Source organism: Protopterus annectens, chromosome 3.part0 (genome assembly GCF_019279795.1).
Source record: "Protopterus annectens isolate FY-2018-M chromosome 3.part0, PAN1.0, whole genome shotgun sequence".
NCBI lineage: Eukaryota > Metazoa > Chordata > Ceratodontiformes > Protopteridae > Protopterus > Protopterus annectens.
Window position 1 is genome coordinate 1,523,908,298 of NC_056731.1, and position 27,539 is coordinate 1,523,935,836.

Here is a 27,539-nt window from a genome sequence, read left to right on the forward strand (position 1 = left end):
ACTGTGGTATTTTCTTTAAGTTTTTGTGTTTCAAGAAGCTGTTTCTCAGATGAACAAAGTGGATGTTAGAAAAGTACTGTTTGAGAATTTTACTGATGAATGGACAGTCAAAAGGATTATACCTCATTTTGTGGACAAGTAGAAGTTGAGTGTATTTGAGGTAATTGGCCAACTCAAGCCATTTTAATGTTTTCAGAGTAGTGATGACTTTTATACGACAGACTGGTTATAAATCTGGCTAACTTGTTATAAAACAGTTCTACTTTTATGAGGAGGGAGTTTGAATATTGTAAGAAGTGATGAGGCATGTACAGTACAGAAGGTAAAAGGTATGTATTTGCCAGTGTGACTCTGGAGGAATTGATGAGGAATTTTTTGGATCTGTAGAGCATACCAAGATTTGAATGTTCTTCTATACAAAATGTTAGAGATTTAGGAAGAGTTTGTTTATGCAGAGGCGGTGTTTAGTAGAGTTGATGGCCTTTTGAGTAATGGAGTGTAAATGGAGAAGAATGATTGGATGAGGGTGGAGTTGTTGGTGTATTAGATGAGGGTGGCCTGTTATGAGGATGTGTGTAAGTCGAACATAAAGATATTAAAGAGAAGAGGTCCAAGTATAGAGCATTGGGGTACACCTGTATTAACTGGTGAAAAGGATGTGGAGAGCCATTTTGCAAATTGTTGCCAGGGATAAAGGTAGCTAGTGAACCAGCTGATTGTTTTATTGGACAGAACAAGTGCCAGTGTCATAAAAGAGTAATTCATTTGGAATGTGAGACTGTATCAAAGGCTTTGGAGAGATCTAGCAACAGGGAAGAGACCAAGTTATTCTCTAGCTTTGATGTTATCTAAGAAGGCAACCAGGACAGTTGTGCTGTGGTATAGGCAAAAAAAAACATATTGTGTAGAGGTTAATAGATTTTCTTAAAGAAAGTATTTTAAGATTCGCTGATGTATGCAGTGTTGATATTTTAGAAAGGGGAGATAAGGTAGCAGTACCGGGCGGCGCAGTGGTGCAGCGGTTAATGCTGACGCCTCACAGCAAGAGGTTCTCCGGTTCGATTCTCGGCTGGGGTGCCTTCTGTGTGGAGTTTGCATGTTCTCCCTGCGTTCGCGTGGGTTTCCTCCGGGTACTCCGGTTTCCTCCCACACTCTAAAGACATGCTTCTGGAACGTTTCTCCCCGGGCCATCGCTGAAAACAGGATCTGTGGAACCTAGTCAGACTTTCCCGGTCAACAAATGTTAAATAAAATAAAATAAATAAAAATAAGCAGTAGGCCTTAAGCTTGCTGTTAAAGATGAGTTACCACCTTTGCGAAGAGGCATGATGTAGAATTTTTTTTTGAGAGATAGGGCATGTGATTCTTGAATGAAAGAATCTAATGATCAAGATGGAGACTGCATAATCAATAGAAATAGCAGCAAGCTTTAGATACTGTATAGATAGATTTTCAGTGGAGGGTGAGCAGGGTTCGAGATAACAGAGCAGGTGTTTTATATGTGAGGTAGAGACAGAGTTTTGGCTTGGCATGTTTATGAAAATGGTCAGTAGACCAATCCATTTACTCGAGTAGGAGATAAATAAAAGGAAAGACATAAAATAAGTCAATCAAACAGAAGTTCCCAGCAGGGGCGGCTCGTGGCATCGGGCGGCCGGACTGCAGCCCCCTCAAACTAAAAATTAAAAAAGAAAACAAAAAAAAATTATTTTTTTAAATTTCGCGGACTTCGCGCATGCGCAGTAGTCCCGACTACCGTCGGTCTATGCGCATGCTCAAGGCAGTCCGGCAGGACCCATAGAGGGACACAAGGAGACGTCTGTGCACTTTTAAAGTGCACAGACACGCTGGGAGGATATATCGCGTCCGGACTGCAACAGCAGCAGTCAGAACAGTCTCGGGAGGGAGCTTGGGATCTCGTCGGGAAGGAGCTTTGCTGGGATCTCGCGGGTCTTTGTGAGTATTGCGCGGGCAGGATATGGTATGGAGAACAGACAGGTAAGTGTATGGTGCATTTTACTTTATGTGTTGTTGCTTTTAACTGGATAGAGTTGTGTGTGTGGTGCTTTTAACTGGATAGAGTTGTTGTGTGTGTGTGTGTGTGGTGCTTTTAACTGGATAGAGTTGTTGTGTGTGTGTTAGCTGGTGCTTTTAACTGGATAGAGAGTTGTTGTGTGTTAGCTGGTGCTTTTAACTGGATAGAGAGTTGTTGTGTGTTAGCTGGTGCTTTTAACTGGATAGAGAGTTGTTGTGTGTTAGCTGGTGCTTTTAACTGGATAGTGTGTGTGTGTGTGTGTGTGTGTGTGTGTGTGTGTGTGTGTGTGTGTGTGTGTGTGTGTGTGAGTGTGAAAATGCCCCAGGTGCTCATGGTGGTGTGGTAGGGAATACCTCAGGCTTGAACCCTGTACCCTGTATGCAGGTGTTAAAGACTTGAGTTCCCTACCCACCACCATTTGTAAAAAAATTGCAGATTTTTGCCTCATATTTGATCTGATCTGTTCCTAATAATATCTGTGGTTTGTAAATGTTGCAATGCTTGATATTTGATGGTGTAGTAGTAGCATTGTTGCCTCACAGCTGCAGGTTCTCAGGTTTAATTCTTGGCTGGGTTCCTTCTTTGTGGGGTCCGTATCTTCTCCCTGTGTTTGTGTGGGTTTGCTTTTGTGTCCTCCCATGTTACAAAGACATGTCTGCATTATTTCTTCCTGGGCCTCTGCTGAAAATTGTTTTTTTGTTCCAAGTCAGACTGTCCTGATTAACAAATCTTAAATAAAATTGACAGGCATTTGAATTTCAGACTTCAGGTTTCTGAATGTTTAATTCCTTGCAGATTTGATGGTGCAGTGGTAGTATTGTTGCCTCACAGCTATAGGTTTTCTGGTTTGATTCTTGGTTGGGGTGGCTTCTGTGTGGAGTCTGCATCTCCTCCCTGTGTTTGTGTGGATTTGCTCTGGTGCCCTGCCATTTTACAAAGACGTGTCTGCAGTATTAATCCCTGCATCTCTGCTGAAAACTGTTTTTGTTCTGTCCGCAGTAAAATTGACTGGCATTTGAATTTCAAACTTCATGTTCTTCAGAATACATAGTAGCACAACCTTTTTTCTAGCAATTTTCTAAGTTTATAAGATGAATATTTTAAATTTGTCCCTATTTTTGGGACTGTATTCCCCCATTATTGGCTTCGTCCAGGTTTTTGTGCTAAGGTTGACAGCTATGGCAAGAACTGAATTCACTGAATATGGACTGTAGAATTGTGCATATTTACTGATAAAGGTGCACTGTAGAATTGTGCATATTTACTGATAATGGTGGACTGTAGAATTGTGCATATTTACTAATAATGGTGGACTGTGGAATTGTGCATATTTACTAATAATGGTGGACTGTAGAACTGTGTATATTTACTAATAATGGTGGACTGTGGAAGTCTGAGTAGACGGGTTTTATGATAAATGTTCTCAACTGGGCAGTTTTGCCATTATGGGTGCATATGTTTTGTTTCATTGCTTACTGGAAAAATGTTCAAAACAAATTTAAAACACCCTCTAACAAGTGTACTGTATTGTACAAGGAATATAATTTTAGTACAATGAGGAAGGTGTATCAAAGAGCACATGTATGTTTCATATGCAAGGGGCCTATGATTCGAAAACAGCCCAAAATTAATCTTTATCTGCCACTGGCAAAATGTATTTTCTTTGAATGTGGGTTTCAAGGCTGTTTCAATGAATGTGAGTTTCAAGGGCAGAGAAGTTTTAATGCTAAGTTTTCATTGTGAGACTGCATTGCTTTGTTTAACAGATGACTTAATGTTTGTGCTGTAAAATACAAAATAAAACTTTCAAATGAAGTCCAACTCATCATTGAAGTAAAGCAGTATGCACATTAGTGTTTATGGTAAATGGAGTGAAATAGCCAAGTAATGGTTCATTGGAATGGCTGCAGAGGCTCCATTCAACCATTATTTTGTCGGGGAGGGCAGCAAACTCAGACAGGCCCAGCTGAACTATACCTCCCAACTGTCCAGATTTTCAAAGAATGAATAGATTTTTGCTTCTTATTTTTGGTTTGTTGTTCATAAAATTTGTAGTTTTAATTCCTAAATGATTTGCCAGAAGTCACTAAATAATAAGTTTCAGACTTCATAACCTTCATAAAAATGCATGTTAAAGTAAGAGCCGTTCTATCAACTGTCTCAATTTATACAAGAGCAATTTTAGAACTGTTTAGATGTGCCCCAATATATTTGGCCTTGTTCAGATTTACTGCATTAACAGGTTGAGAGGTACATGCAAATAAATTGCTTTATAGAATTAGGCATAGCCAACCTCTCAACTGTCCCCAATTTTGGCTCAAAATGTTGCTCTTCCCCCTAATAATCCCTCCGCAAAATAGCAATTTTGGAAGAAAACATGGAGGGTTTACAATTAAGAAATAACTGTAATAATCAAAGTTATAGATTACTTGAAATGCATGTAGATTCTTTTATTTTGTCAGCTGCTCAAGGTAGCAGTACTAATATTAAAGTGTCCCTTCTTTGACAGGTAGCAGCTGTATTGTGTGTCTATTTTATATTTTTGCATCACATTTTTGGTCCATTTTTCATAAAATTGTGTTTTTTGGCAAATTAGTGACAAATCACTAAATACTGACGTTAGAAAATGACAGACATTTGAGTTTCAGATTTTATACCCTTCAGAAAATTCATACTAATGCAAGACCTATTCTATTATCTTTCTAAGTTTATTAGAGCAATATTTAAAAATTGTCCTTATTGTTGTGCCTTTGTCCCACTTCTGTGTATGGCTTTGTCCAGATTTCTTGCTCTTGAGGTTGAGAGGTATGACAAATGTGTCAGGGCCATCACAGTCAGCCAGAGAGATTTCAAATTGTGACATGCTTGTTGCACCCGACTCCCCCATGTAGTGACTCTGGATGTGTCCAAGCAAGGCAAGGAGTAGTTGTATCTACCTTGGATGGGGAGGACACACTGCATAAGTACTACAGTGGCTTTTCATCTGTCCTTGATTTTGCAGAATGGTCTGGTTTCTGTCATATTTTTGTACTGTTGATTTATGCTTATTACTCAGATTTATGCTTATTACTCAAAGTGCCTGTTGCTCTGTGTTTAAGTAGCAATGCTTTAATGACCATAAGGTAAGCTTGTCTGACATCGTAAGATGCAAGTAAGCTTTAATAAGCATACTGTTAAAGAATTGCCAACATTGAAAGCCTTTCTGTTGTTGCCATGCAGAGAATACTTGACTAGATAATGTATAAGCCTTGGGTATTAAAGGACAGGATTCCATTATTTTAAAAAGCTCATTACACTTGTTGGAGACTTCCAGTCATCTCTACAGACTTTACCCGTAAACTAAACAGAATGCCAATCATGTGTGGTCCATAACCTGTACAGTAATCCTTTAAGCAATGTATCTTGAGCTTGTTTCTTGTTTGCTTTTCATTTTTTACTTTTATCATGTTTTCCCCATGAAACAAGTTGTCAGGCAGCAGGTCTTTTTTGGATAAGAAACATTTTTACAAGTGGGGGCATCGCATAGAGTTATACTTTCAGCATGTTGCCTGGTACTTTAATAAAGCTGAATATATTATAATTAGAACTGCAGTGCAAGGAGAAGTGGTTTGAGTTGAGTGCTTCTGGTTTTTCTTATACTTGAGTTTGACTGGCATTCCAGTAATGTATTTAAAAAGTAATTTATTTTTTCATGCCTCACAACCTTTTGTTTCCATCTAGATATTAAGTAAGCTGTCATGCAGCCAATGCATTGAAATATTTTTATTCTTCTACACTTATTTTTGTCTTGATTGGACTTTCATAATGATGGTTTGCCACCCAGGGCAGCGTATTTAATTAGTTAGTTTTTTGTGGTTTTGTGCATAGCTCCTCCCCTTTATGGTTGACCACACCCCTTCCCTTTGACCCCACCCATTCAGCGTCTCCTGCAGCCCCCCTGTGATTTGAAGTCACCAGCCGCCACTGGTTCCCAGCAATGAGTTTTCATTCCCTGATTTTCCAGCATTGACAGCATTTAGCCACACAGGGGCAGGAAGCTTACGTAACAGATGAGAGGGAGAGAAAGTTGATTTTTTTTATATGCAATAAGATTTCAGTATAGACAACTTTGATTTTTCTGAAGTATGAGTTCCAGTCTCTAGTAGTAGTTGAGGAGCATAGCTTTCAGGTGGTTATGTCAAGAATGAGGCAGTTTTAAATATGACAGTTTTTGTTAGCACTAGTGGCATAATTAGCTCTGATTTGCACTTTCTGAAGAATATGAAGTCTTTAGCCGTGATGTGTAGTTTTTAATGTAACCGTCATGTTTTGTATCACAAAATCAGACATTTTAAGAGACAGAAAATTAGAATCTGGAGTGCCTCTGAACATCATGGACATTTTGGAGGTATATATATTTTCAGTGAACAATTAGTTGCTGAAAATTTTCCAGTCGATTTTTAATCAGCTTTATTCTTCACTATGGTGGTGGAAACTCAGCTGTGTATCACAGAACATAACATCATACCTGGCAGTGTTATGTACAGATATGCTTAATGTACAACTCTGCACCCTCTTAGTAGTGTTGTTGCTGATATGTTAGTTTCAGACATCATTTTACATCAGTAATAAACTTAATGACCAAACCACAAAGCCAGTAATAAAGGCAGAGAAATTGGAACACTGGTGGAAACGTAATGCACTCCTGTGCATCAGTACAGGATGCATCCAACCACTGTTCTACCTTCCAACATATGTATCCTATCCTGGGAGCACCATCCCACTTTCAGTATTACTCTTTTACTAGGTCTTGCAATAGAAAACAGTGGTTCCAGTTCAGGTTATGTTTGGCTTGCGCTAATGTATCTAGTAACAACAGGCTTGTTATTATATATTCTTTTGTTGTTTGAAATGAGCTGTCTTATTTTTATGTCTGCTAACAAGCCCACCTCTGAATCAGCATTTTTTGTAGTAGGGGACCACACAGCATCTAGGGTGTTGTCCTGACCTCTGTTTACTCTGTGTATGAAATGTACATATTCTCCTCTTGCCTATGGGACCACTAACTGTCCCCACCTAAGCTAATCATTGATCCTGTATTGTTTCCACTGTCGGCCTCATCTTAAGGGGTATCTGCATTCTTGACCAATCCAAGCTGGCACCTTTCCAATACGGAAGGCTTCTCTATCATTCGAGCTTCTCCAGTCTCATATAATGCACTTGCATCACCCTGCCACTCCTATCTTAATTCCCATCATCCACATCAGATGCGATTCACTGCTCATCATCCAGTAAGTGATTTTAACAGTTTGTTTTCCAGTGGCGATGGACAGGTTGACAGACGCGATCAGACAGGAGTCCCCGTGGACTATGATGTTTTCAGATGACATTGTGATCTGTAGTGAGAGTAGGGAACAGGTGGATGAGACTCTGGAGAGGTGGAGATATGCTCTATAGAGAAGAGGAATGAAGGTCAGCAGGACTAAGACAGAATATATGTGTGTGAATGAGAGGGAGGATAGAGGAATGGTGAGGATGCAGGGAGTAGAGGTGGTGAAGGTGGATGAGTTTAAATACTTGGGATTAACAGTTCAGAGTAATGGTGAGTGTGGAAGAGAGGTGAAGAAGAGAGTACAGGCTGGATAGAGTGGGTGGAGAAGAGTGTCAGGAGTGATTTGTGACAGTACCAGTAAGAGTGAAAGGGAAGGTCTACAAGATGGTAGTGAGACCTGCTGTGTTATATGGGTTGGAGACAGTGGCATTGACAAAAAGGCAGGAGTCAGAGCTTGACGTGGCAGAGTTGAAGTTGTTAAGATTTGCACTGGGTGTGACGTGGATGGACAGGATTAAGAATAAGTATAGTAGAGCGTCAGCCCTGGTTGGAAGGTTTGGAGGCAAAGCCAGAGAGGCAAGATTACATTGGTTTGGACATGTGCTGAGGAGAGATGCAGAGTATATTGGGAAAAAGATGCTAAGGATGAAGCTGCCAGGTAACAGTTAAAGAGGAAGGCCTAAGATAAGGTTTATGGATGTGGTGAGAGAGGACATGCAGGTGGTTGGTGGGACAGAGCAAGATGCAGAGGACAGGAAGAAATTGAAACAGCTGATCCGCTGTGGCGACCCCTAACGGGAGCAGCCAAAAGAAGAAGTTTTCCTTTTAATTTAGTCAGTTAATTCATCATCTTATTCTACATCTGTTTAAAAAAAAAAAAAGTTTAACTTTGTTAGGATATTTTTTTCAACTTCTTCCCTTCCTCCCTGATAGGCCAAGGCCTGCTGCTATTGGTGTCACATAGCTAGATATTTCTAAGTGATTTTATAGTTATGTATAACACTTTCGTAGCACTAATTTAGTCTACTTGTGGCAAGATATTTGCTATTGTTAAATATGGTGTAGTTTAGTGCTTATAGAACTCTGCTTGTCATGCTTTCATACTTTGCATAGTGTGGCATAAGCTTAGAAATTCAATAAGTATTTTAAATATGGGCACAATATTTTGTCCAATGACACAGACAGCCTTTGTATTGTGTCCCTGGGGCCAGAACACTTGCATTCTCCCAGTGAGATTTGTGGTCATTTTAATAGTTAATAGGATAAGGGCCTTCTTCCCATAGAAGCTGGAGAAGGAGTCAAGAACGGACTACATAGTGAAGAAAAGGACAAAGAAATAAAGAGAGAAGGAGAAGAGAAAAAGAAATATTGAAGACTTGCCTTCCCTATCTGCTGCTCCAAAAATCTCAAAACAGACCTGTTGGCTCCAGTCCATTCAGAACCACGTGCTTCAGCCACCAAGCCCATACTTATCCCAGATTGATCTCCTTGGAGGGGAAAACTCTAGCGGCAAGATCATAAGATCTTTCCAGAATCCTTTTCTGTAGGCCTTTTAGGGGTCTACAAGGTCTACCAGGAGTGTTTGTTGATTTTGTCTACAAGGTCTACCAGGAGTGTTTGTTGATATTGAGTGGGACTACGTTGAGGGGATTTGTCAAGGCTGAAATAAACATGGATGTCATCCCATAGGATCATAAGAAGTTACTAGACTATTGGCCCTGAAACCCTTACAAGCCTAGCCAAGAATTTAGCCTATGTTCCAACAAGTCCGTACCCAATGCCCTTGTCCAGCAGGGACACAGGTGGAATCCCAAGGGTGTATTTTCTGTTCCCCATCCAGTTATCCAGGTTGCACTTAAAAAGGGATAACAAGGTGCACTGCTTGACGTGGAGTGGGAGTCTACTCCACATAAGGGGGGTGTCTCTGGGACACAAATTTGTCCCACCAAGTCCTATTGATGTCACAGACCAGGTTGAGGTTGCACATGAGGGTTACTCGAGTGGAGCTTGACTTGCGGATATGCAGCAGTCCCATCAAGGCGGGCTGTAAGATTGCTTTTCATGCCAGACAGAGGTCACCTCTGAGGAGTCTGTATGAGACTAAGAAGAGGGACAGGGCTTTTAGCCTATCTGTGTAGGGTGGATGTTTGAGGCCTAGGATCCCCTTGGTGAGGAACCTCAGTGGTCTCTTCAGATGCTGCATGTGCTTTGTGAGGTACATGATGAAAGCGGCATTGTACTCAATAATCAGTCTTATAAGGGAAGAATACAGGGCTGTTATGGCCTCCTTGTCCCCTGGATGAGATACCCTTCATAATGAGGTGGGCCATGTAGAAAGCTTTCTGTACAACGGAGGCAATACGGTTGCTATCAACCTGGGTTCCCAAGTCCCTCCCAGCTGATTGCATGCTTAGGACATTGTTATTACTGTGATAATTTGTGGGGATGTCACTCTCCCCAAAGGGGATGATGATGCATTTTTTTGGCATTTAGTTTGAGACCATGTTTCTGGCACCAGTCATTTGTTTGAATGAGTCCCTCTTGAAAGATGTCCACATTATTAGGGGGAATTGATGGCAGCACCCAGCTTTCAGTCATCTGCAGACCTGGTCAGTCATAGCCAACTGGTTTTGGCCTGTGTCTCAGAAAAGTATATCCCAAACAACAGAGGCCCCAAACCCGATCCATGGGGTACGCTGCTTGCTACGGGTTTACTTCTTGAGGTGGCTTCCCCTCTTTTGACTAGATGGGTTCTGCTAGTGAGCCAGTTTGCTACCCATCTGGTGACATATGGATTGATGCCTGGTTGAGAGAGAGTATTATACCAGAGTGGGGAATAGTATCAAATGCTTTGGCCAGGTCAAGATAGACAGTGTCCATGGCTTTGTTAAAGAAGTCAACCACATTTAACAGGCATTACCTCCCCTTGACGAAACTAAACTGTGTGGGATTGAGTGTTTGTAGGTTTCCAGTGTCCTTGTTAATGAGGTACATGATAAGCCATTCCGTGGCCTTGCAGATCTGGCTAATTAGGCTGATGTGTCTGTAATTTCCTGGATCGGTGGACACTCCACCTTTGTGCAAAGGGATGACAGTGGTTGTCTTCCACTCAGCTAGGACGAAGCAGGTACTCAGGCTTTGGTTGAATATGGTGCCTAATGGTCCTGCAGGTTGCTGCCTGAGTTCATGTTGTATGCAGTCTGTGAAGTTATAGGGTCCCGTGAAGGCAGTATTTTTTGCCTTTGAGAGGGCATTGATGATTTGCTCCCTAGAGATAAGGGGAAGGGGGGAGGTGCTGGGGATGTCCTGATATGCTGATGGGGGACAGAGAGGTGAAGTTTTGCTGAACCTGTCTGCCAGCAGGTTGGCTATATCTATGGCATTTGTGTATGTGGTGTCCTTGACCACCAGTTCTGAGCAGATTTGTGTGCTTCCTTTGAGTTTGCGGACATATGTGAAGAATGTGTTATGATTGTCTTTAGTAGATGTGGCCAGTTTGTACTCGGTTTGCTTTGGAGGATTTCATTAGTACTCTTATTTGCTTGTTCTGGCTAAGGAGAGATTGCTTCTAATTAGGCACCTGCTGCTCCTTGGTCCTGGATAGCAATATTTTCCTTTTATTATAGTGTTTATTTATTGCAGATGTCCACCAGACAGGTTTACTCTTCCTTGAGGAGGAGGATTTTGTCCCGTCAGGTATTCCTGATCCCATGCAGCTATATAAATGCTTGTGTAGTACTGTGGTGTAGGTTTGGACATTTGTGCCAGTTTCTACAGAGGGGGAGGGGGCTGTGAAGCTGTTGGATACTTTCCCTCAGGTGGTTGTAATCAGCTTTGGAGAACTTTTTTTGTTTGACTCTAGCTGGGGAAGGGGAGGGTCGGGGGAGATGTTGACTTTGAAAGTGACCACTTTGTGGTTGGATCTTACCAGGGAGGATGATACTGTAGGGATGCTGCAGTGGTTACTCACGTTGGTTAATACCAAGTCCAAGATATTATCACCTCTTATGGGGGTGTCAGCCAGCTGGTCCAAGTCATTTACATTGATGAAATCAAGGAATCTCTGGACGTTTGTGTTTTGGCATGAGTAGGTCTTCCAGTCTGTGGTTGGGTAGTTAAAATCAGCCAGGATCAGGTTAAAGGGTTGAATGCTGATAGATTCAAAGAGGTCCAGATAGGTGGAGTGGGAATCTTGAGTCAATGTTGGGGCCCTGTACCTGGCTATGGTTTGAATAGGGGTCTTGTCAGTGGTTAACTGAACGTGGAGTGTCTCCTGTGCATCATACTGTTCGGCCAGCCTGTAGGTGTATATATCTTTAATATATATTGAAACTCCACCTCCTTTTGCTTTGCTGCCCACTGTTTATGGTCTGAATGTATGATAGGATGAGTAACCTGGTATGGCTGGGGTGCTCTCCACAGCTTTGAAACAGGTTTCTGTGACTGCACAGATGTCAGCATCTTCCATGGTTAAGAATGCTTGCAATGAGTGCAGTTTCGTGTTTAGACTCCTAGTGTTAAGCAGCATGACCTTTAATTTGCATTTTGATGACATTTTCATGTTGGTGGTTTTGACTTCATTGCATTGCCTAAAAAAGGCACTATGGAGTGGGCAAGAGCCTTTGCCAGAAGTCTGAAGTCCAAAGGAGACAGATGCAGAACATCTTTGTCAAAGCATCGTGGTCTGTGGATCATATATTCCCAGGCTGTCAGGTACTGGATCCCCTTGGAATGACACCAGAAACTAAGCCAGTTGTTAAAGTCAATCATTTTCTCTTTATACTGAGGCATCATTCTGGGTGATGGTAGAATGCTGCTTAATGCTAGGGATGTACTTGCCTGGGACACACATTCAGCGAGCTTGATCATGTCTCTCCTGATATACACCACTATAACAGAGTCATAACAGTACCTGCTGTTGAGAGACTTGAGTGCATCTGTCATGTGGTGGATTCTGGCACCTGACAAACAACTAACCGTGACTTTGTCCTTATCCAGCCTTGTGAAAGTCACACCTATGTGTCTCACAATTGAATCTCCTACGACTAATATGCTGGGTTTATGGTTAGGCCTTAGTGGCTGTGAGGCACAGGTGTGTGGACTGTGTGTGGTGGGCTGTAGAGGTTGCGTGTGTTTTTGCCACGGAGGTCTCTCTCGTTAAAATTTGCTTACTGGAGTAGCACACGAATTTCAGTGGACCATTTGCAGGTACAATCTAGATAAATAGGATCATATAAGAAATGAACAAAACATATTTTACAGATATAAGGATATGCTATAGAACATGTATGTGTTTACAGATGCAAAAATATGCTACAATATTTAGTTCAAGAAGCAGGTTACTAAGTTAAAATGTGGCTGAAAAAAAGGAATTATGCTTATCAGAGCTTTTTGGATAAAATGTAGTCATAATGACTGAGATAGCTTATGCTGCAGGGATAGCAGCATGTTATATATAGAGATCTATGACGGTATTAGAAGAGGTAAATGACAACAGGAGAGAATACCATGGGGAGAAGACAGAGGAATGGGGAGAGAAGCATGGAGAGGCTGTAGGATTAGAAAAGAGAGAAGTGTGAGAGATGCAAAAAGAAGAGAAGAGAGAGAGGTAGGATGTATGAGAGGCAGTAAGTGAGGGGATAACAAGATGAAGTAGGGATAAAGGGGTGTGAAAGGGCTACAGGGTTCATGTAATGTGACCTACATGAGTGCAGCTGCACTTTGGATGAAGATGCGATCATTGAGTTGTTGTCTGAAGTGCATTTGGACATCTGTGATTGATTGGAGTGGAGTCCCATGGTTTAGGTAAGATAGAGAATACATGGTCCTTGCAATGAAATTTCATTTTGGAAGTTAGTATAGTGTGTTGAGATTGAGTGATACCCCTGAGATTATATTGGGAGGGTGAAAAGTTTGAGTGAGAGAAGGTGATGTCTCAGGAGAAAGGGCTTTATGAATTAGTGATCCTAGTAGGAGGTTGACTGTGAAATGTACTGGAAGTTATTTAAGTTTAGTGAGTTAGCTGGTGGGGTTCATTAATGGGGGAGTTAGTAATGAACCAGTAGATTTTATTGGAGATGGTTTGCAAGTTGGTGACATTTTTCTTTGAGGCTGCAGCTGTTATGGGTAGTCCATAATCGAGTTGAGATAAGAGTATTTCTTTGTCTGTGGCAGCTTTGGCTGGCTTGGACATAAGAGGTGTTAGCTTATTTGTCCATAACAGTAGTTTGTTGATCTTTTTGTGTGTGTTTTGAATGTGTAGTTGAAAATTAAGATATTGGTCTAGCCAAATGCTAAGATATTTGAAGGCTGTAGTAGTTTCTGTAGTGGTATTTTTAACATAGTTAATATTAAATTTATTTATTTGATATTTGTTGACTGTTAGTTTGACTGGACAAGAGCCCATTTTTCAGCGGAGGCCCAAAAAAAAGATACATACATGAAATACCTAAGACATAAGAAACAGAGAATCTAAGCAATTGCATTCACTTAACAAGACTTTGTCAAACAATACGCTCAGGTTAAACTAACATTTATACCAGGTAAAATGTCTGTAATACAGTCTTATTTTTTTTGGAGTTAAAGGAGGAATTCTGTAGAGGAAGGTAACTTATAGAGAGGATGTGTTTAGAGGAAGGAGATGGAAGAAATGAAGTGTAACAAGGGGTAAAGAGAGGTTAGGTAGTTTGTCTGGTTAGGGTGTTAAGGATGCTGTGTGCTTCGGCTGTTTTATTTAGTTGGCTTCAAATGGCATTGCTTTTGTTTTTCAAGGATTGAATGCAAGTTTCTAGCCCTTAGCCATTGATTTAGTGTTTGGAAGTCATCTTGGAGCTGAGTTTGTGTAATTGAGTAGGATTTGTTTGATATGTAGATGACCATGTCATATTCATGAAGAATTAGAGCTATCTGAGGGTGATCAGATGGGAGTTTAACAAATATGGAAAAATAACAATGGGGCTAAAGTGGAACCTTTGGGACTCCTTTCATAAGAGGAGTTTTTTGAGGTTGTTGTGCCTGCTTTCACCTTGAAGGCTCTGTTGGTAAGGAAATCCAGAAATCAAGGTTTTGCATAGTCATTAATGCCTGTTTCGGTTTATTTGTCAAGTAGTAAGTTAGATCAGTTAGATAAAAGGCTTTTGTGAGGTCAATAAGGACAGCTTCTATCAGGTTGCCTTTGTCCATACTGGATAGGATGTCATTTGTGAGGGAGTAGAGAGCTGTTATGGTGCTGTCTCCAGACTAGAATCCATGTAGCCTTCTGGATAGAAGAAGTGATAATGATGTAAATAAGCAGTCAATTGGTTGTAGATAATTTTTCTAGTATTTCACTTAAAGTGGGAAGTGTTGAGAGAGGACAGTATTACAAATCAGTAGCTGGTGTAGGTAGATTTGGAATAGGAGGGACTATTAGTGTTCTCTATGTATAAGACTTAACATTCTTACTTAAACAGAGGATGTGTATGCGAGTGACAGGCTGGGAATTGAAGTCCTTACAAAAGTGAATGAACCAAGGAGCAAGTTTATCGGAGCCTGGGGGGAGTATCTGTTTGTGTTTCTTTTTGGTTCTAATCTTTTTGAAGTGAAATAGTGGAATGTAAAAGGGTGGAGAGGGTGTCTGTTAGGGTGGTAGGTTTGTATTGTTGCTGTTGATATATGGCAGGTTGCTTAACTCATTGAGGAAGTCAGTGCATGAGAGTTTGTTTGTGGTTGTGTTAGAGGGGTTTAGGGGAGTGGAGTAGTGTTGAGTTTTTCAATTAGTCAACAGGTTGATTTTTCTCCAGAATCTTTTAAGTTTGGCTAAAAGTGAAATGCATTTGTTTTGGTAGTGGTTGTTTTTAAGTCTGCGGATGGATTGCTTGTTTAGGTTGGGCTGTGAGGTGTATTTGGCATGGGAATCTGTGGAGGGGTTATATTTCTAATTCTGCAGTGCTTCTTGTAATTTGAAGAGGTGTTTGAGTTTGTTACTCAGTCATTTTTATGAGGTCATAGTAGCCTGTGTATCAAGGCAAATAATTTGTTTTGCAAGTGCAGTAGGGTAATGGTAACATTGTTAGCTGCTTCACTGGGATCTTTTTAGTAAGTAATTGAGACCAAATAAGGGTGACAAGGCAGTTTTTAAGATTAGTGATATTCTGAATGGTTTGGTGTCTTGAAGTTCTATGTTTAGGCTTCCAGAAAGTATACTTGTGCAAGCAGTCACACTAATACAAAGTCACTTGCACCAAGTTCCTTCCCTGGAGACACCAGATTTGGTGAAATCCATGAATTGATATGTCAGAGAGATACAGGGCTTACTGCCACCTCCTTCCCTGGATGAGGAAATGCACTTTGTGGCCTTCAGATCTGCCACTTCTTGTTTGGTGCCTCCTGCTGACCAGATTGATCTGGTGGGTGGTAGAGAGAGGATATGCTGGAAACTGGACATTGTGGAGCCAATCCCCTATAAACCAGACAGAATTCTACTTCTGCCCAAGGACAGACCCCAGTGGAGTTGGAGTCGTCTTGTTGATTCTATTGCTTTGGTGGCTCTCACCAAGAGAGAACTTTCAGAGGAGTATGGGGCATATGGGAAAGTGCACCTGCTGCTCAGTAACATTTTAGCTGTGGCTGTTGACTTTCACTGTACACATGATGATGTCCCAGAGTGGTATGGCAGAAAAAGCACTCAATGCACTGCAAAAGCCACCTACTAGTATCAACCATGTTGTCCATTACCACTTTATCTATGAGGCTGCTTCACAGTGCAGCGAATAGAATAGTTAGAGCAGAGTGGGTGCTGGTATCACATATGTGCCACCACATCTGTTTGCATCTCTGTGACTTGTTGATAACTTCAGGGCATCCTTTGTTAATGGCCTTTATTATTAGACCTGTTCTTTCTTAAGGTCTAGCGAAGTTGCTGAAAAATGAGCAAGGAAGAAGGTGTTTGCCCATCTGAGTTTACTTTTGAGACCCCTCAGACCCATCAGAGGTGCTGTTCTCAGAACCAGAAAGGGAACAAAGCACTATAGTTTAAAAAAAAAAATCACAGCACATGCCAGTCAAGTTTTTTTCAGACAAGACCTCCCACGGCAGGGGCACATTTAAACAGATGCTACCTTGGGGAGATGCAGAAGAGTCTGCAAAGTCAGGAAAATTAGGCTTTGGGAGTCCTTTCTCAGGGAAGATCCACCATTGCTTCTGAATGCTTGTCTGACTGCTCATCTCTGCTCTCTGAGCAGAGTTGTTTTCACCTTGATTCTCGGCTGGTCTTAACAGTAGAAATGTGTGAAGAGCATAATATCCAGAGGCTGCACTATTCCCTTCATAACATTTCCCAAGCAATCATCTCTGCTCTTCCCAGGTGTGCCACCCTGGCAAAAGAGAGCAGTATCACTGGAGATTTCCCAATTCCATTGGCAAATAGCCATCCAAGAGATCCCACCAAAGTAGAGCAGGTCTCGTGTCTATTACAGATTCTTTTAAATACCAAAGAAGTCAGTGAACCTTAGACCCATTCTACTATTAAGTGGCCTAAACATTTGTGTAAAAAAAAAAAAGGTAAAATTCCATATGGTTACTCTCTAATCCATTCTTCCATTTCTTCAGGAAAGGGACTGGACTTGCCGAAAAGACCTTCGGGGATGTTGATCTTCTAATAAAAAAACTTCTTGCTGAGAATCAGTCAGTGTCATTTCTGATCCCCCACCATTCCGTCTTCCTGCAGCTTGACTCAAGTTACCTCTCTGTCTCCGATATACCCAACTTCTCCAGACGCACAAAATGAAATATAATCCCTTAGGTTGTCCTGCTGTTAGGGCTACTCTTAATCGCTGTTTACCAAACTGCACCGTCCAGTTCTCCAAAAAATAAGTCCTAAATTTTTAAACACAAAAAGTCCATTGGCTACACACTATACTCAAACTAAGTAGCCAGAGCTTGGGACAATATCCCAATGGATATTAGACTGATGTCTAGCATTAATTTATTTAAACATGAAAACACTTCCTCAACCAATTCTGACTCTGTACCTGCAGCACACCATGCGAAAACGTCATCTTTCCTCTTTTTCAGGTATTTCTCTCCTCTTTCTCTTCCTCTGTCTCTCTTACTCCTCCTCTCTTCTCCTGTTATCTTCCTATCACTGTTCCCATTTTCTATACTGTCCACTATCCCCTCTATCTCTCTTTAATAATGACTCGTCTACAAAGCCCAACCTTAGCTCTCCTCTGTAAACAAACTCTCAAATTATAAAAGTTATATGAACACACTAATGTTAACCAGCTAATTACTGAAAAAAAAACTGTAAATACTTATAAGCATAAATATACTATTCTGTTTTTTCTGTCACCTCATTTGTATTATGTAAATATTGAACTGTTGTCTCTTCTGTCATCACACTTGTGTTACAAATTGTGTATTACTGTACATGTATTAAATGTCCTGTTGTTGGAGTTGTATCCCCAAGCCTCTGCTGAAAATGGGTTCTATGCCCAGTCAGACTTTCCCAGTAAACAGATGTCAAACAAAATACATAAGAGAATCCCTTGTCTCAAAAAATGACTGCCTGCTTTGCTTTTGTCTGTCCTAGGGCATTTCACTAAATCTTGAAAATTCAAAATTGGAGCCTACACAGACCATGAGCTTCATTGGGTGCTACCTACTCCTGTAAAGGTTGCAAAACTGTCAGCTATGTCAGGCTTTTTTCTCCACAAGCATGCTATTACCAAGTTTCTTCAGATAACCTGTCATCCATGTTCTTTGGTACTTGGTTTTAGTCATCATAGCAGTGTGTATAACTTGAGTATCATGTGCAAAATATCATGTGAGAGTGCTTTGGTGATCATTCAGTGTTCAGTGGTCCCAGTCTTTTCACTCCTCAACTTTCACATTGTCCTTCATCAGCAGATTTCATGTGCTGTGGTGGATTCATTCAACATTTATTCCTTTATATTTGTTGTCTTAAATCCCCTTTATAGCTTCACATAGTCACCATTTTATGCCAACTTATCTGCAGCCATATTAAAAGCATTGACATTACAAGAAAAGATTAGGTCTGAAAACATCATTTGTAGCCAGAAGAGCTACCTGGTCAGCAAAAGGAAAATAAATTACTCTGATGTACTGGAGCTTTTCCTATACTGTATTTTGTTGGATGTTGAATCTTTTCTGTTTTATTCAAAGGACATTGATGCTCCTGCTGTAAATTACATAGTGACTACAAATTGAACTTAAATTGATTTAATTTCTTAGGATGAAGTCATTGAAAACAATGCTCAAATTTTTTTTTTTTTTTTTTTTTTACTGGGCTGTGTGCAAATGTTCTTATTTAGAGGGAGGTCAGAGATGTGAATCTCATTATACAAAGGCAACTAAATGCATTAATAATGCAAACAACTTTTACAGTTTGTGATACTATGTCATTGATGCATTTCTGTTTGTATCTACAGAACTTGGTGCTTGCAGAAAATAGCCCTGGAAGAGACAGCACAGAGTACTTCTTGGTGTTCGAACCTGTCTTGCCACCCACAGCTGTTAAAAATCCTCTTCCTTCATACCTTTTGCCCTTTATGTTTTATAATGGTAGGTTTCTCGCATCTCAAGTGAAGAACAGCTTTTGATTAGTTTAATGAGAGTTCTGAAAGCATGCCTGTTTCAATGGAAATGCCTTTATACCTTTGGGGACAATAGAAAGTAAATCAAACATGAACATAAGAAACATAATTTAACAGACTAATCCTTGCATACTATCTAGAAAGTGTGTTTAACTATATGTCACCTCATTTTCTAGGTTTCATAAGCTAAAACTGATTTCTTAATTTATCCTAGATTTTAAGAAGCAGCAACAGATGGCATCACTGACAAAAGAGAGAGACCAACTTTCTCAGTCTGTTTTGGCATATCGAAGTTTGTTTGAGACCACAAATCAACTCATCAGTGAGATGAAATGTAAGTAATATGTTGTACTGGGCTAAAATATGTTCCTACATCTGAGCAGGCCTATCATGCGTTCCTAATGTGCATAGTGCATGTTTTATCTTGCTTTGTTTGTGACATGTCTTTGAAAACTCTGTCATGCTCATTTAGAAAGATTTTAAATTAAGGCACTATAAAGTGCATCAAATTTTACAAATTTTCAGTGTCTTTTCTTTCATTAATTAATTTCATAGGTTCATAGGTAGGTACTAGGCTATTGGCCCTAGGGCCTATACAAGCCTAGCCAAAAAGGTACCCTGGCTTTCGCCATCCAAGAAAATTATTTTACTGTGCCCTTGTCGAGCAGAACCACAGAGGTGATCCCCGGGGTGAATTTCGTATTTCCCATCCAATCATCAAGATTTTTCTTGGAGTGCTAATGCGAAGCTTTGTTTGATATAGATAGGTAGTTTGTTCCAGAGTATGAGAAGTCTCTGGGACAGGAATCTATCCCTCCAGCATGTTCTGTTTATTGTGGTGACAAGGTTTAGGTCCCTAGAGCGTGTAGCTCAGAGGGATTGGAATTTCTTTAAGTGGAGCATGTCCAACAGCTCTGGGTTTGACATAGCTTTGTATGTTAGACAGAGATCGCCTCTGAGTAGCAGATATGCGACGGAGTAAAGCTGGAGTTTTTGATGGTCTGCTTAGGGCATCTATTTGAGGCCAGTAATCCTCATTGTGAGGTATTTCTGTGGCCTTTCTAGTTGTTGTAGATGTCTTGTGAGGTACATACCAAAAGGGGCTCTTGTGAGGTACATACCAAAAGGGGTGTTGTACTCTATAATAGGTCTAATGAGTGACGAGTAGAGGGGAACAATGGCCTCTTTTTTTTCCTGGATGAGAAACCTTTTTTGATGAGGTGTGCCACGTAGAAGGATTTCCTGACCACTGTGGCAATGTGATTATCAAAGGAGAGACTACTGTCCACCTGTGTGGCCATGTGATTATCAAAGGAGAGACTACTGTCCACCTGTGTCCGAAGGTCTGTTATCACACTTTTGGTGTTAAGTAGACTACCACCTATGTGGTAGCTCATGGGTACAGAGTTTTTACCAAAGGGGATGACAATGCACTTTTTGGCATTGAGCTTGAGGCCATGGCTTTGACACCAGGCATCTGTTTCAGTGAGGCCCTTTTTTGTAGGATGTCCACATCGTTAGGAGTTTCAATTATGGCTCCTTGTTTGCAGTCATCCACAAACTTTGTTAGTCAAAGACCTTCTGTGTTAGCCTGTACTTCAGAAAAATAGATACCAAACAGGAGAGGACCCAGAAATGAGCCCTGTGGTACTCCACTTGTCACTGGTCTGAAGTTGGATTTGGTCTGCTACTTTCACAGTGTGGGTTCTGTCAGTGAGCCAGTTGGCAACCCATCTTGTGACATAGGGATTTATACCTAATTTAGTGAGTTTATCTGTAATTCCAGAGTGAGGGATAGTGTCAAAAGTCTTGGCGAGATCTAGATAGGCTGTGTGAACCACCTGCCCCTCGTCTATGGCTTTGTTGACTGGCTCAAAGAAGTTTCTCAGGTTTTGGAGATATGATCTGCCTTTTACAAACCCGAACTGGGTGGGGTCCAGAGTTTGGAGATTATCAGTATCTTTGTTTATAAGTTCCATGGCCTTGCAGACCAGGCTCATTAGGCTAATGGGGCAGTAGTTCCCGGGGTCCGTGGTGGCTCCCTCTTTATGGAGTGAGATGACAGTCGCTGTGCGCCATTCAGTGGGCACAAAGCCTGAGGTGAGGCTATGATTGAACAAGGTGCTTAGGTGAGGTGCCAGTTCATTCTGTAGTTCATGTAGAACGCAGCCTGGGATGTTGTCAGGTCCCATGGATGCTGTGTTCTTGGCTTTGGAGAGTGTGGTTTTTACCTTTGCAGCCGTGATTACAGGAACTTTGCATTCTTCCGGTATAGAGATGGGCCCTTTGGGGGGTGGGTAAAGTTAGCAGTGAACGTATCTGCCAAGGGTGTTAGCAATATCAGTTGGTTCTGTATATTTAGTGCCATTGTGCTGTAACTCAGAGCAAATATGAGTGTTGCCATTGAGATTCTTGACATAGCTATAAGAATGCTTTGTGGTTGTCTTTAGAATCAGTGGTGTTTTTTTTTTTCATAAATAGCTTTGGAGGATTTAATGAGGGATCTCAGCTTCTTACTGAGGCTGACCAGGGAGTTATTCCAGTCATGGGATTTTACTCTTTTTTTTCAACAGTTTCTTTCTTCTGTTGTAGAGTTTGTTTATGGCAGGGGACCACCAGATTGGTTTCCTTTTTTTGGAGGATAGCATCGTGGTTCTGTTAGGGATAAGCACGATCCATGCACTCGTGTATGTGCTTATAAAGTGCATTTGTGTAGGATTCAGCAGTCATACGTCTAGCAGTCGTACCTCTATTGTCCGTCTTCGTTTGTGTCATGAAGTTTGCCACTTCTGTCTTAAGAAGCGTGAAGTTGGCTTTGGAGAAATTTTTTACGGTGGTTTCCCTAATGGGGGTGGGAGCGGGATGTGGATGTCTAGGCTGATGAGCTTGTGTTCGGATCTGATCAATGAGGAATTGATCTCTGGTGTGGAACACCGGTTGCCCATGTTGGTAATGACCAGGTCTAGGATATTGATGCCCCTGGTGGGGGGTGTGGATAAGTTGATCCAAGGCATTGGAATTTAGGAATTCCAGAAAACGTTGAGCAAGAGTAGGTACATGAGTAGTTTTCCCAGTTAATGGTGGGGTAGTTGAAATCGCCCATTATTAGGGTGTTTGGTTGTACCCTAATATTTTCCATTGTGTCAGGAAATGAGGTGTGGGAATCCTGGGACATGGTGGGGGATCTATAGCAAGTTACAATTTGGATTGCGGTCTTGCCCAGAGTTAGTTGCACTTGGATAATCTCGGATGCATTATGCTGAGCAACTAGCCTGGAGGTGTGGATATCCTTAATGAATATGGACACGCCTCCACTTTTGTGTTTCGGTCCAGGTTAGGTGGCCAAAAGGTGTGGTATGAATTATAGCCTGGTAATGCAGGGGTGCTCTCTAGAGCCATGAACCAGGTCTCTGTCACTGCACAGATGTCGATGTTCTCCATTTTAAGGAGTGCCTCGAGTGAATGCATTTTAAGGTTTAGACTTCTAGCATTGAGTAGCATTACCCTCAGATTTTCCTTACTTGTACCTGTTACGGTGGTAAATTTTGTCATTTGAACCTTGCCTAAAAAAGTCACTATAGGGGTGGCAAGAGCCTTAGCCAGTATCCAGAATCTCAAGGGCAACAGGTGCAGGCCATCTCAGGCAAAGCATCGTGGTCTGTCGATCATGTCATCCCAGGCAGACAGATACTGGATCACCTTAGAATGACACCAGAAGCTTAGCCAGTTGTTGAAGTCAATAATTTTACCTTGTACTGTGGTATCATTCTGGGTGATGGCAGGATGCTACTCAGGGCAAGGGTCATACCTGCCTGGGCTACAAGATCGGAGAGCTCCTCCATGTCTCTTTTCATGTAGTCCAAGGAGGTATGTCTCAGTTCATTCACACCAACATGGACAATGACAGAATCATATTTGTACTTGTTGTGGAGTGACCTGAGTGCGTGTATTATGTGGCGGATCCTGGCATCCGACATTTCAAGTCTCATTCACTTTGTGATGAAGGAATGTCTCATCTCACTTGCTGTCCAACATATCATGTATGGTAGTATGGGTTTTCAGTTCACAGTGCTGACATTAAATAATACAAAAGAGAAGACTGGCCTAAAGAACTTAAATGTGTACTGCTGCCTCAGCTTAATGGCCGATACCTGTCCTTGCCCATAAGCGTTAAACTGTACAGCTACTTTTATTTGTTATAATCACTGTATTTCTAAGGTTATACCTACTTCAGACTTGGCCCAGTACTTTTCATCACAGTATTGCCAGCGGTAATTGACACTCGACCAAAATTATTTTCAAGTTTATTTATTATACTGCTTATAAATAAGCACTTTACAATGCAACTGTCACTCAGAAAGTATTGCAATTATAATGACCAAATTAAAAAAATGTGTGTATCTATAAATATATATATATATATATATATATATATATATATATATATATAAATGGGATCCGGGCACATGCTCGACTAGCATATGTCCAAATCACAAAACATCGAACACACATACACGAAAACGCTTAACATCAACAAGTGCTTCCGTGTTTATGTGCCCGTTTTGTAGATCGGACTACAGTGCGGGTAAGGGAAAATTCCCTGTTCCCCACTGTAGTACAATCCTGGAGTGAGAATAATAAAGTAGGGGGTATGTGGGGGGGGGTGCAGAAACGTAGATTTTTTTTTTTGAACTACACATACACGGAAGTGCTTTTTGATAAGCGCTTTTATGTATGTGTGTTCGATGTTTTGTGATTCGGACATATGCTAGTTGAGCATGTGTCCTAGACCCATATAAATATATATGTATATATGGATCTACTTCAGTAAATCGAACTTTTACAAGTTCGAACCACATATGGCCGAGACCATATGTTCAAACTCGTAAAAGTTCGAACACTGAAGTAAAAATGCACCAAACAACAAAACACAAAACTAAACGTCTATAGCAAGGGGGCTGTGCCCGCCTGCACCCCTCACACCCCCCCTTACTTAAATATACCAACTCCAAGATCGCACTACATTGCGGAAATGGGAAATCTTCCCTTTCCACTCTGTACTGAGATCTCCATTCAGTCTGATCGAACTTTTACAAGTTCAAACATATGGTCTCAGCCATATGTGGCTCGAACTTGTAAACGTTCGATCGACTGAAGGGGACCCATATAAAAATATATAAATATATATATATATATATATATATATATATATATATATATATATATATAATGTGTATTGCAATGATTTGCAAAAACAAATCATGCTGAGCAATGTGATAGTACTCCATTTGAACAATTACAAGTCATCATGTAAACTAAAAGCAAACAAATCACTGTCCCTAAAATTAAATTATAATTTCCAAAGCTGAATGCGCAGCTTCCTTGTCACTCCCAAACAGTTCACAGGATTTGTTGGATAAGATGTAAAGTCCAAAGGAAAAGCATCAAAAGCAGCTGAGGAAATTAATAAATGCCTGAATAATATCATGAATTGAATTCAGAATTAGTAAAACAACATCGTGTCAGGCACAGTCGTACTATTAAAGTTCAGAGATGAGAGATTCCATTAACAAAGTCGAAACAAAATTCTCCATTTCATCCACCAGTCGTGTTAAATCAATAATCCACCAAATCAATAATTAGTAATCACAGCTCCAATAGAATAGTTTGGTCTCATACTCACTGCCGTTGTTCCTCAGTCTTTCAAAAATCACTCTCTTAAAGGGCATAAAATTCCATTGCACTGTCTGCTTCAGTCCAGCTGAAGAACACAGCAGGAAGGTTAAAGCAAATCCATTTAAAGAAACAAAATTGTAGTATGCTCTGTGGTCCAACAGCTGTGTGTCTTCATTTATGAGAGCATTTCTACTGTAAACCATTTGCATACAAATACAGTATTTTTCAAGAGGGGGAATGATACCTCTCCAGTACCAACTCTCACACTTCCTTGACTTTGCTAGTGCTGCCACCAGCTAGATTGTATTAATATAATACACTGAGGTATGGTTACTGTTACCCCACATTTCTATATGTGTGAACTCCAAGATCCTACAACATTGAGGAAATAGCAAAATTCTCTTATCTGCATGGTTGCATGATCCTGCAGCATTGCCCTACAGTTATTCATTGTACTTGCTCATCAAACAAAGGTCTTCGATAATTATGAGTTGATAAGGTACATCAATCAAAAGGGGGGATCCATGTAAAGGTATTTATTAGAAAAAAGGGTTCTATCAGACCATGCTTATGTGGAGTTAGTATGGATAGGGTTGGATGGTGGATATAGTCTGTAAAATGTAATATTAGAGCAACCTGGAGGTGTAGGGAGTGGGTAAAAATGTAAAGTAGACTTGATAATAAGGCAGATGGTGATGGGAGATAATCAGGGAATGAGAAAGGGAAAAGTAGGTTTGTTGAGATAGAGTTAAATGTGCATGGAATGCAAAAATCATGGAACAGGCTAGTAAAGATGTGAAGAGGAGGAAGTAGAAGTATACTAGAATTAGAATACAAACTGGAAAAATGTCTACAGAGAAAGAGAGAGAGCGAGGAGGAGGAGTGAGATGAGAAGGGAGTTATGGAAAATGAATTCAGGCTCAGTTTAGGATACTGGCAGCCATTCAGACAAAAATGGAAATGGGATGTAGGACCAGAGGGGGCATGGAGGCTAAACTTTTTGACTGGAAGATAAAAGGTCGGGGGGGGTTGATAATTAAAGGTCTACAGACTGCACAGGAAGAATTATTGACTGATTTAGAAGGCAAACTTCCACTCCTTATGGACGTCTCACAAGAGCTGTATAATGTCAGGGAGTGGTGGTGGGATGGCTGGCAGAAGAAGGGCATTGGATGGCATGGGAATTAGAGGGAGTGCTTTCAGAATTATTGAGGTTATAGTTGATCAAAGAAATACAAATAGATGAGGTTCATTATATTGTTATGCTTTGAAAATGGGAACCCTCGGGGCCTAGGGGGCTGACTGACATAATTGCATAAGGTAGTAAGAGTGGTCATTAAGTAAAAGTTGTATATGATGTTCAGATGGGTAACAGAGAGTCAGAGGAGGGAGGCAACATTGGCAGTGCTTCCTAAAAGTGAGATTGGAATGTAGCATCCAGTAAATTAGAGCCTTGCTTCTGTTATCAATGCCAAAAAAACTCTATGAAAAACCTCACCAGTCTAAAAACTCATGGCTTACAAGAAAAAAAGAAAACTAGCAGTGTCCCTGTTGAAATACCACGTTCTCCAAAAGAATATAGTGGTGGATAGAAAGGTGGTTAAAATGAATGTAGGACATTCAAAACTGCTTATTGTCTGAAGACATATCTTTATTCATAAGTAGCACTTTATCTAAGCAGTGCTCATCTGCCTGTAATGTGTTAAAGTTTGTAAAAATGTGCACTTATTTCATTTGCTCAGAGAGGGGGGCCGTTATTCGAGATACAGCCACCCTCAGGGACAGTGCCGTCAGTGGGGGATGGAACACCACTGGGGGTGTGATCTAGAATGCTTCCTTGGCAAACAAGTCTTACTGTTTCCACAGACATAACAGCTGTGTTTCATTTTCATCTAATGAAAGATATCAAATCTGCCCCCCCCCCCAAAAAAAAAAAAAAATTAAAAATAACTGCAGTAAGCTGTTGAACAAAAAAATCAAGTCTATTAAAAAAAAAAACATGACTTAATGTGTCACCTTCTGCACTACTTATTTTTCTTTATTGTGAAACCAATCTAAGTATTGCCTAGGTACGGATACCACCTTCCAACAAATAAAACTCCTTTATTAAACACCTAGAAACTGATAAAACAAAAAGGAATACAAATTGGTAGGTATGTTGAACTGTCAATAAATACAAAGAATGACAGTCTCAACTTTCTGGTGCTAACCCTGCTGTGCTTTCATGTACCTTTTCCATATCTGCTTGCAGGGGTTGGGTCTACATTCATGTGCTGATTCCTATAGGTAATAGTTCTAGTGTTAGATGTGGCCATCTAAAATGGGTTGGATATTGCTAAAGATCCAGGGTTGGTTTAGTGCCTTGTAGGTGGGTGACATGAAGTTTGCTTTGTAGTTATTTAGCCAAATAAGAGATGCCGTTGTCGGTGGGGTTATATCTTTCATCTTTTTTTTTCTTTTTTTTTTATGAAAACTAGTCCAGGTTTCTGAGAAATATGACAAAAAAAGTGTGTAAAAAAAAAATATATATATATATATATTTATATATATATATATATATATATATATATATATAGTTATATATATATATAGTGTATATATATATATATATATATATATATATATATATATTTTTATATATATATATATATATATATATATATATATATATATATATATATATAGATGTACGTACAGGCGCACACATTTATATACATACATATATCTGTGTGTATACTGGCCAGTCTTTCAAGTTCAGTAGAAATTGTGGCAGTCCAGTTTACCAAGGTTCAGTATGCAGTTAATAGAAAATGAGGTGTTCAGGCCTGCTTTTCCTGCTGTCAGTCAAATCTACCATTCTAATTTCTTCTTCTGTAGTCTGTTGTTTCTGTTGCCTTGCAAGTCTTCATAGTGGATACTGGGA

At 40.4% G+C, this 27,539-nt stretch overlaps 1 protein-coding gene across 1 annotated transcript in view; it reads left to right on the forward strand.

Annotated features, from left to right (window-relative positions):
• Window positions 1-27,539, forward strand: part of SMCHD1 (structural maintenance of chromosomes flexible hinge domain containing 1) — a 3,546,415-nt gene that overhangs the window by 2,782,158 nt on the left and 736,718 nt on the right. Inside the window, exons 38-39 of the mRNA XM_044065561.1 lie at window positions 18,776-18,908; window positions 19,155-19,274. Coding sequence (XP_043921496.1) covers window positions 18,776-18,908; window positions 19,155-19,274 — 253 coding nt within the window. The remainder of the gene's footprint in view (window positions 1-18,775; window positions 18,909-19,154; window positions 19,275-27,539) is intronic.